The sequence below is a fragment of the Triticum dicoccoides genome, chromosome 3B (assembly GCF_002162155.2).
Source record: "Triticum dicoccoides isolate Atlit2015 ecotype Zavitan chromosome 3B, WEW_v2.0, whole genome shotgun sequence".
In the NCBI taxonomy this organism is placed as follows: Eukaryota; Viridiplantae; Streptophyta; class Magnoliopsida; order Poales; family Poaceae; genus Triticum; species Triticum dicoccoides.
In genome coordinates, this window is record NC_041385.1 from 554,758,053 (window position 1) to 554,768,393 (window position 10,341).

The 10,341-nt window shown below is 45.0% G+C and overlaps 1 protein-coding gene across 1 annotated transcript; it reads right to left on the bottom strand.

The window, feature by feature from the left end:
* Positions 1-3,135: 3,135 nt before the first annotated feature.
* Positions 3,136-9,687, bottom strand: LOC119277043 (phosphoenolpyruvate carboxylase, housekeeping isozyme). Its single transcript, XM_037558251.1, has 11 exons — positions 9,537-9,687; positions 8,994-9,208; positions 7,446-7,837; positions 7,163-7,247; positions 6,810-7,032; positions 6,632-6,735; positions 6,461-6,551; positions 5,778-5,932; positions 4,599-5,597; positions 3,844-4,230; positions 3,136-3,617 (listed from the first exon to the last, which is right to left on the bottom strand). The coding sequence occupies exons 2-11, from the start codon at positions 9,159-9,161 to the stop codon at positions 3,321-3,323; spliced, it is 2,901 nt and encodes a 966-aa protein (XP_037414148.1). The 5' UTR covers positions 9,162-9,208; positions 9,537-9,687; the 3' UTR covers positions 3,136-3,320.
* Positions 9,688-10,341: the final 654 nt, after the last annotated feature.

Genomic DNA, 10,341 nt, shown 5'->3' on the forward strand with positions numbered 1-10,341 from the left:
AAGGACGCACACCTGATCACTACACTCTGTACAGCGTATGCCACGATTATTAGGTGGCAAAGGTGCCTTTTGTAGATCAATCAGAGGAAGCCGTCCGTTCCGTTCCGAAGCAGAAAACTCAAGGACGGCATCCTTGCTGCCGAACTCAAAAATCCAACGATAACCACTAATTAGCTCAGTCGCAGCACGCCGTGCATGAGAATGAGAACGATACGTGACGAGAGTTTGTTCCTCGTCCATTGAACGCTTCTACTCGTTGTGGCTCCATTTGTCAGGCTAGCATCCGATCAGATCAATTGTGCATGCGCCCGCTACTTCCAGTTGTGATCCCAAAAAGATTTCCCTATCTAACTATTACTTCGAAAAGGACATGGAAACATGGTTATTATGATGGCAAGTAGTACGGGGTTTTGGGACCCCAAAGTGATGTGGCCGGACGAGACTTTGGGGGCACGGGATGAATAATTCGCGGAGAAGCGAGGAAATAATACCCGCCATTTCAGCCCACGGATATACAACTGCTCAAGTAAGTTAGAGTACTCCAAAGTTGGACTTCGACCAGGTGTTCAAAAAAAAAAAAAGTTGGACTTCGACCGTATTTTTATACTTTGCCGGGCGTGCACATGCCCCCGTGGACTAGCGCCGAGAGTCATAGTCATCGCCATTAAGAGCATCTCCAATAGATGATCCAAATATAAAAGTATCTAACTTTTAGACCGTTCGGGGCAAACAACGGTGCTTCAACAGACGGTTCATATGCACACAAAAAAAAAAGGACTGCGGCCTCCTTGTGATGTAAAATACAACACCTCGCGGTGCAAATTTATATCACGAGGTGCATCTGGTTCAAAACCAGCCGTCGCCTGCGAACGCCCAACCGCCACTACCTTTCCTTTCCCGCCCGCGCCCACCCGAAGGCCAGCCGGCCGGAATCCGCCGCCGCGACCGCCCAAAACCTCGTCGGCGGCGTCGCCACCACCCCACATCCCCGCCGTCGCCTCCCTCGCCGGTAGCCGGCTCGCAGCCGCCCGGACGCCGCTGAATCGGAGGCAGCCGGCGCGGGATCCGGTGCCTCCGGTGGTCCGGCTGCCGCGGTAGGCCTCCGCCGGGTCTTAGGCTGCCGCCAACCTCCTCTCCGTCGGCCGTGAGCCTGTCCACTGCCGTTGTGCCGGCCGCACGACCGCCGCACCAAGCCCTTCGCCCGGCTGCCGAACTATTCTTCGCCGCCCGCCGGGCTCTTCTTGGCCGGCCTCCAAGCTCATTTCTTATCACCGCCGCCGTCCGGAGCCGACCGCAGTCGTCCGCAGCCATCAGCAGCAGCCAATCCAACCGGCCATCTTCTTCCACCGCGCGCACAAGGTGTTCGACGGAATTCCCCAAGGTAAAAAAATGATGAAACTTGATGATTTAACTTGGGATTGGATAGTATGTTTGACGGTGGTTGTGTGCATTGTAGGTCACTGCCGCTTTGCGCATGATGGCATATGGTGTTCCGGCAGATTACATTGATGACAACTCGACGATGGCGGAGAGCACTTCTATCTTCTATGTCAAGCAATTTGCAATAACTATGGTAGAAGTGTTCGGTCCACAGTACTTGAGAGCACCCAATGCCAGGACACTCAGAGGCTTTTGGAGATGAACAAAGCTTGAGGGTTTGCAGGTATGCTCGGGTCTGTGGATTGCATGCATTGGAAATGAAAGAACTGTTCAAAACCATGGCATGGACAATTCAAGAGTCGTGGGAAGGATGCCACTATCATTCTTGAGGCAGTTGCTAATCATGAAACATGGATTTGGCATGCATATTTTGGTATGCCCGGTTCTTGCAACGACATCAACGTGCTCGACCGGTCACCTCTCTTTGCCAACTTAGCAAATGGAGAAGCACCACCGGTGATCTTCGAAGCAAATGGCCGCACCTACAACTATGGGTACTATCTTGCAGATGGGATCTACCCGAGGTGGAGTACATTCGTCAAGTCGGTTGCAAAACCTGAAGGTAAGAAAGAACTTGTCTTTCATAATGCACAAGCGGCGGCTAGAAAAGATGTTGAGAGGGCATTTGGGATTTGCAATCCCAATTTGTTATTGTGCGAGGACCATCTAGATTTTGGGACCAAAAGATCCTTTGATACATCATGACCGCTTGCGCGATCATGCATAACATGATCATTGAGAACGAGCGTGGAAAAAATTAGATTACAACTTTTATCAGTTGATGGGCATTCGTGTTAACCCCATGCGCAAAGAGGAGCGCATCAGACATTTCATGAAGGTGTACAGCGGTATTAGAGACACCGATGTGCATGACCAACTCCAGAAAGATTTGATGGAAGAGCACTGGAAATGGCATGGCGAAAGATCCGCATAGATTCATTATTTTTGTGTTCAAGACTATGTTGTATTGTGCAAAACTATGTTGTATTTGTGTTGCATTTCATCTCCTGGATCTGAAGAACTATTTAATAATTTGATATTGTGGACATGAATATTTTTTATGTTGTTTTAAAACATGTTTTGTGCAATATGTATGGCTGTACAGTGGCTGGACAGCAACTGCTGGCTGGTTTTGGACCATGAATTTGGACCATCTATTAGAGTTGCTTTTTTGAACCATGAATTTGGATCATCCGTTGGAGTTGGCCTTTTTTCGGAGCTCCAAAACGCATTTTTTGACGGTCTAAATTTTACATCTCTAATTTTGAACCGTCAAAATTTAGACCATCTATTAGAGATGCTCTAAACCATTGAATCGATCTAAAGCGCCTAACACTAAATCTCAGTGTCGCGAATGCACGGCAAGAAACACTAACCTCGTCACTTGAAGGAGATGCCAGAAATCTACACTAGAGCTCTGACGTCCCTCCGTTCCGATGGACAAATCCGACGAGAATCAGAAACCGAAAGTCCACCCGGCCTAAACTACTGGTCGAAGCCGAGGCACCGGGATCCCCGCCACCGGCTGCTCCAACGGCAGGCAGGGAGCAGGTGGATCCACAAATTTGCCGATGAAGCTTGGAGGGAATGACTGTCCTAACCGCTGCAGTCACGGGAGGTAAAGAGAAATCCTCAGATAGTTGTCCATCACAAAGGAAAAGCATTGTTGTATGAACAAAGACAGTTCGTTCCATGTCAAAAAGAGAAAAGACAGTTCGACATATAATATTATAGAGTAACTAATTAACATAACGCGCCAAGCAGGCAAATGTCACAGTTTGGCTCAACTGGTCCAGACCATACATAAAAGACAAGGATGCACCAAAAGCGTCTACTGCACCACACCGTCTCACACAACATAACAGTTTCAGGTTTGCACTTCAGCCGGTGTTCTGCATACCGGCGGCGATGCCCTTCATGGTCAGGATGAGGGTGTCCTCGAGCCCCGGCGCATATTCGCTCGTCGGGTTGAGCTTCACGAGCTCGGCGGCCGACTTCCCGGACTCCATGATCTCCTTGGACAGATGAGGCCCAGACTGTGAATGGAAGCTAGGGTCCCTGATACGCTTCAGTGTGTAGGCTTGGCAGACATTCAGCGTTGTGATGTAAGAATCACGGAGCCGCAGGCTCTGTCTCAGGTAAGGATCGCCCTCCAGGAGGTCCTTGTGCCCAGCTACCTGAACATTTTCAGAGTTACATGGCAGTGAGGGACAAGATAACAGTGAAAAAAATTGGTGACACCATTCCAGTTTATGCATCAATTTTTTTGTATGACAGCTGCTAAATTGCCATCAGATATATAAAAAATTGTATGGTTTGCAAATTTGGTAGATGTCCACGGTTGGAGGCATATTAAAATCAAAATGGTATTGCAAAGAATGCGTAGAGGTGTTAGAGAATCACCTGTAGAAGAAGTTGCTTTGTTTCTTCATAGTTTGCTCGAAGACGCTCCCCAAACGGCCATAAATCATCAGAAACCAGCAGCTTGTCATACAGAGCCGCTATACCAGGGTCACCCTTGGCAAACACCATCTCAACCAAGTCTATTGTAACCCTGAAAAACGGCCACTCATTGTACATCTCCTTTAGGGTTTGAAGATTACGGATATCCTTCTGCAGGACATGCTTGAATGCTGCGCCAAAACCAAGCCACACTGGCAGGTGGAATCTGGTCTGCGTCCAGGCAAATATCCAAGGAATCGCACGCAGCGATTCGATGCCTCCACTTGGCTTCCGTTTTGATGGCCTACTTCCAATGTTCATCCTGCCATATTCCAGCTCTGGTGTTGCCTATTTGCCAGAGAAATTGCAAAATCAGGATCACTTGTGCATACCACTAGAACAATAATTAGCATAAGAACTGTGAAGGACTATCACACCAGTTTCCTTGTTTTTGTGGCCAATGAAGACAATACAAAGCAGTATAAATAAGTTCATTGAAATAGTTGTATGGTGTAACTTCCTTATGTAGCTTGCCGAGTTCCCACTTTGACATAACCCTAGTGAAACTACGTGCGCTAAAGAGAAGCTACAATTGAAACTTTGTGTGCTAAATGTAATCTATATTACCTTATCTAAAAAGATATATTGTAGAACACTATTTAGCCAAAAAAAAGGTAAACTGATGAAAAGAAACACGAATTAGAATGCAGACTTACAAGGCGGAAATATTCAACAAATCGTGGCTCTTGGAAGACAATGGATCGGTATTCTTCTGTGGCAACAACAGCCATTTCATCCATCAAAGCACGCCACTCTGGTTTTGGTGCGATTGGTGGATGCATACCATGTTCAAGAGTAGCAGCTGTAAACCGTTGAAGCGTTCTAAAGCACAAATGCTCCTCCCCGAAGGACTGCTCAATGACTTCACCTTGAACAGTTACCCGAAGTGATCCATGGATTGTCTCTGGAGGTTGTGACAGTATAGCAAGATGGGTAGGACCCCCACCTCTTCCAACAGTCCCTCCTCGTCCATGAAACATAGTCAACTTAATCCCAAAAGCCTTAGCAACCTTAATAAGCTCCTCTTGAGCTTTGTACAGTTGCCAACCAGCAGAGAAACGGCCAGCATCCTTCCCAGAATCTGAATAACCAATCATTACTTCTTGTTTTCCATTGATTCTGTTTCTGTACCACTCAACGGAGAAGAGTCGTGCCAGAGCTGCTGGTGCAGCTTCCAGATCTGCTAGTTTTTCAAACAACGGCACAACTCTCAGTGGCTTCTTCACATGACATTCGCGCTGCAGAAGCTCAACTGCTAGAACATCCGAAGGAGCTGTTGCCATGGATATCACGTACGCACCAAAGCTATCAGATGGAAGTTCAGCTAACACATGGAATGTATCTAAAACCTCAGCAACTTCGTTTGTCTTGGGAAGATCAGGACCAAATAGCGGCCTCTTTCCATTGAGCTCAAATAGTAGCCATTCTTGGCGTTTCTCCTCTGACCATTCACGGTATGATCCTACCCCAAGGTATTTAGTTATGGCATCCATAACATCAGTGTGTCTTTCAGATTCTTGCCTGATATCTAGTCTAACAAGGGATAGTCCAAATGTTGACACTTGCCGCAAAAAGTCGAGAAGATTGCCATCTGCAATAGTGTGATCACCACAGGCACAGAGGGACCTGTAACAGAGTTCAAGAGGCTCCAAGAACTGCAGAAGAAGAAATAAAGGTGAGATATACGATACATGAAACGGCTATGGTAATGCATATCTTGGAGAAGTTTGACCTCCAATAAATTATCTTACAGTGTTGAACGTACAAGCGAGTAAGAAATGTATAAATTTTAGCCTGACAAAAAGTAAAATCACTCTAAATTCACTTGTAGATACCTGCTCAACATCAGTGAAGATTGCATCATCGGGAATTTCAGAAAACCCACTGGCTAATAAATGGCGTGATCGCTCACGCGTATTGTACAGTTTATCTCTGACATCACTCAGTATTACACGATAGGGTTCGCTTTGAGGAACTTGCTTCCAGAACTCTGAATTCAAGACAGCATGTTAGCATGCACTTGGCGCTACCTAATTCATCGAAGTCATAGAGAAGGCAAGGAAAACAAGTAAACAACACAACAGGACTGATGCAGAAATGGTTGGGACCACTATTCATGTAGTAAGCCCGAAATAAGTTCCACTGTAACCAATGAAGGAGAACAATAAAAGATTACCACATAAAGAAAATAATGAAAAAAGAACTCTCATTTTAATCGAGTGTAGTTCACATTTCTGTGGTTTTCTCTTCCTATCCAGGTTCTGATACAAAAGGTGCAAAAAGGTCCTAATTATCTGAGAATTCAGAAGATGTGGCGGCAAGTCTGATCGAGTCAATTCACATTGATAACTAACGCTAACATACATATAAATGTGTTAAAATTGGTCATGCACAGGCTAATAAATAATTTGATCAAACATTTGGCAATGCATGACATTCAACACTGCTTATATAATACAGTAAAATATAATAACAGGCAAGGAGCGCATGTATTTTTTTATCATCGTGGTACATGTACCTATGTAGTGTTTTGTTGTGTCTTTCTTTGACGCACGGTGTAATTGATCAGCTTTTACGCGTAGTTCATCACTGCAGCGCCACATAGATAACTGCAGATAATAAAAAGAATCTTCAGACTTCAATACACCATCACAGCACTCATTTGAATAGTAGATTTTAAATTTTTTACCTCAAACATCAGATCCTCTATCTGTGCATAGTACAAGTTAGCAGCCATCATTCTTGCTAACAAACATACATCCCTTGTGACCTCTGGTGTGACTCTTGGATTCCCTGCCATCGACATCATATTGGAATGATATTTAAAAAAAAAATTGCAAACAGGATGTGAGAGATGTGTCGTATACCATCACGATCACCACCCATCCAAGAAGAGAACTGAATGAGAGGGGCATTGTAAGGCACTCTCTCTTTTATGCCAATGTTCTTAAGAGCAGTATCTACCCTCCGTAAGAACTTGGGTACACCCTTCCATATTGTCTCATGGAAGTAACTCATTCCAGCACGCATTTCATCCTGTGGAGTAGGAGGTGCCCGTCGGATTTCATCAGTTCTGAAGGCAGCTTGAATCTGCAGATAAGAATTTATATAAGAAATCAGAACCACGTTCTTGTATAATCTTTAATGAAGATGAAAGTCTAACTGATCAGTGAATAGAGTAGCAACGTGCCTACCCAAGTTCCTAGAAAGACAAAATTACCTCTCTCTGAAGCGCCTCATCAAGTTCCTGCTTCTCATCTGGAGTTATGTCTTTTGCATAAAGTTGTGTTAAGCAATTCCTTATCCTACAAATAGAAAGTAAACAAAATCATACAAGGCCATAAATACATGCATATCAGTAACATATATTTCTCTGGCACTGTGCACAATATAATATTGAACGTGGTGCAAGGTTGCAGTGAACCCATAAGCAACACTTCAAAGTTTTATTTCACAAATCCCATCTTATTATCTATAGGAATTGTCGAAATTAGAAAACTGACCTGCCATGTTTTTGGAGCAATGACCTCCTGACCGACTGAGTTGGATGTGCTGTCAATACCAGGTCGACCGTTTGATTCTTGAGGGCATCAAATACTTCCAGTGGCGACTTCTTGAGCTGACAAACTAGCCTTTTTAGGGTCTCCTCTATGTCTGATTCAGTTGTTGCAGAATTTTCATCAGCAAAATCACCGCTTTTTAGTTTCTGTCTCCTTCGGTACGCAATCTGGACCTCCTCAGCCAAGTTTGCCAGGATAAGCATGTGTGATAATGACTTGGTTGTCACGATGGAGTCTTCAGGATCCAACCGGGCTAACAGATTCCCAATCTCATCCAGCTGTTTAGGGTCAAGTGTGCGTTCATACTCAGCAGCTAACTCATAGCATTCCTGGACCTACATATACCAATATAAGTGCAAACTCATTTTAGATGTTTCGGTGAGCGAAAGAAACTTCATATACTAAGTTGAAGAACAAACAGTGAGAATCATAAATTAGGTAAAACAACAGTAAGAAAATAAAACCAAATGGTAAAGTGGCTAATGACCTATCTCCTGCTGATACAGCAATAAAAAGATCAATAGAATCAAGCCATTCACAACAAATGATCAACAAAAATTAAGTTATCCATCAAACTTTCAGCATGATATCACATAGCTAAGAAATGCCCAAAATACTCGACGATAAAATCAAAATACTGCAGTGAAGTTTACAGGCTTATAGCACTGAATAAACAGGGCAGTGGTCCCTGTTGGCACAATAATATAGAACAACATAAATTAAAATACTGCAAGCAGAACTTTGAATACTGTCCATTTTTAGAAGAACGCAACACATCATATCCATAAGTTAACGCATATCGACAAAGAGAGGTACTGCCTGCTCTTTTAGGTGTCGTTTTGGAGATGGACATAGTCTCCAATATTGTCATGTGGTGCCTTTGAGCGTTACATTTTTTAGTTACATGTCACTAAAACATAATGAGAAGTATATGCACACGACAGATCAAAATAATTTTCTGTACATTAGCGGTCAAAGATTTAAAAGTTTGACTTGCCGCGTTCGAAAACGACATCTAAAAAGGTGATGTTCAAAACAAAAGGGGCATGCTCGTACAGTATGTTACGGCATGAGCCACACGTCGCGGCATACCTACTATTGTTAAATATTTGAATATCATGTTTACGCGCTCAAACAACGGCTAACATATAACTGAATAAAGAGAATAGTAGTCCAGGAATATCTACTGTCCAGGAATAACTAAATGGTAGAACCTCAGGATTATAACCTACTGCCAAAGGACTTGGTACTGGTATGTGTTATCAAGTGCAACATTGCCACCTTTAGAGCACAAACCTTGAAGAACAGGAACAGTGAATCCCACACTAGCAAAAACAACATGTCTATCTAGCTAGATTAATCGTGCAAACCGTGCAATGCAGCACAAATGAAAACAGGACATGGTATTAAAATTACCACCTAAATCAATCAACAGGTAACTGAAAAGAAAGAGCAGGATAACATGGATGGATCGAGGGAGGGGGGCACTACCGTCTCCCTGATCTTGTCCCCCTGGAGGCCCTGGAGGATGCAGAGGAAGCGCTCGATGAGGAGCGCGTCGTACTCCACCAGCTTGTCGTCCTCCGAGAGCTTCTTGGGCGCCAGCATCCGCAGCTGCGCGTCGATGGAGGTCGCCTTGTCCGCCGCATTGCGCGCCATTTCCCCCAACGAGAAAACCCTCTCCCCCCCTTTGTCGCCGTCAGTCCCTGCAACAGCAGCCACAGATCAAACAAACCCCAGAAACCATCAGCAGGCAGGCGATCAAATCTCGCCCTCAATCGCGGCGCAAAGACGATGAGTAAATCCTGACGCCGCCACCTCGCCCTAGCCACGGCGGCCGATTTCAGGAAAGGACGGGCCTTTTCCCCCCAAATACCATCCGAACCAAGTTCCGATCATCGAACCCCCGCAAAAATAAATGAGATTGGCCGCACAATCCAACAGCCGGCCACAGATTCCTAGGCGAAATCGAGCGGAACCCCGGCCGCATCGTCGGAACGGAGACGGAGAAGAGGAAAGGCGCCTCCCGTGTACCTTTTTCTGATCAACCTGACGCAAAACGCAGCTTAATTCTTGATGAGAAGGGGGTTCTTGAGGCGAGGCAGTGTCTCGTGTGTGTGGGTGGCTATTTATAGTAGGTCGCCTGTGCAGACTGGCTAGACTTGATAGACTCGGATGGAGAGGCCTCCAGCCCGGCCAGCTCGTCCGCTTCTGCCTCCCTCCGAGGTGTCACGCTACAACTCCTCCTGCTTCTTGGCCGGGTGCGATACGGACGCACGCCAATACCTGAAAGTTGCTCGCCTTTTTTTGCCCTTTTTGCGTGGAAGTTAATCACTTACTAGTTAGAATGCTGCAAAACGTGGGAGATTAATGAGGGTGTGAATTCCGGAAGGTTCTTAATTCGTCTGGACTTGGGTTTGGAGAAGGTGGCGGCTGCAGGGAGTCCTGTAAAAATGATTACGGTCGCCTTTTATTTATTTTTACTGGATGGATGTGGCTCGGACACAGGGAGTTCGCCTCACTGGACAAGATACCAATTGCTTGAACTGTCCGCTTAACTTCCTGCCGCCAAATATAGGCAGAAGGGATATGCTAGAATATTCTATATATTCCGAATCACACTCAAAAGAGAAGCTATAGCCTGCAATCAATTAATCTACTACTCCCTCCGTTCGGAATTACTCTTCTAGATGTATTTTTGTTGTAGATACGTCCATTCTTATCTATTTTTGTGACAAGTAATTCCGAACAGAGGGAGTATGTAATACTAACCCATTACCATTTGCTACTGCACTAACAAGTCAGGTACCGCATGTTTATTATCCTCTAGAAAGAGGAA

What these genes read in the sequence shown, in the direction of transcription:
- LOC119277043 (XM_037558251.1), bottom strand. Translation starts at nt 9,161, where the DNA reads ATGGCGCGCAATGCGGCGGACAAGGCGACCTCCATCGACGCGCAGCTG. An exon ending in GGGACAAGATCAGGGAGACG is followed by an intron (nt 7,838 to 8,993) that starts GTAGTGCCCCCC and finishes TGGTATATGTAG; the next exon opens with GTCCAGGAATGCTATGAGTT. An exon ending in TAGAGGATCTGATGTTTGAG is followed by an intron (nt 6,552 to 6,631) that starts GTAAAAAATTTA and finishes TATTATCTGCAG; the next exon opens with TTATCTATGTGGCGCTGCAG.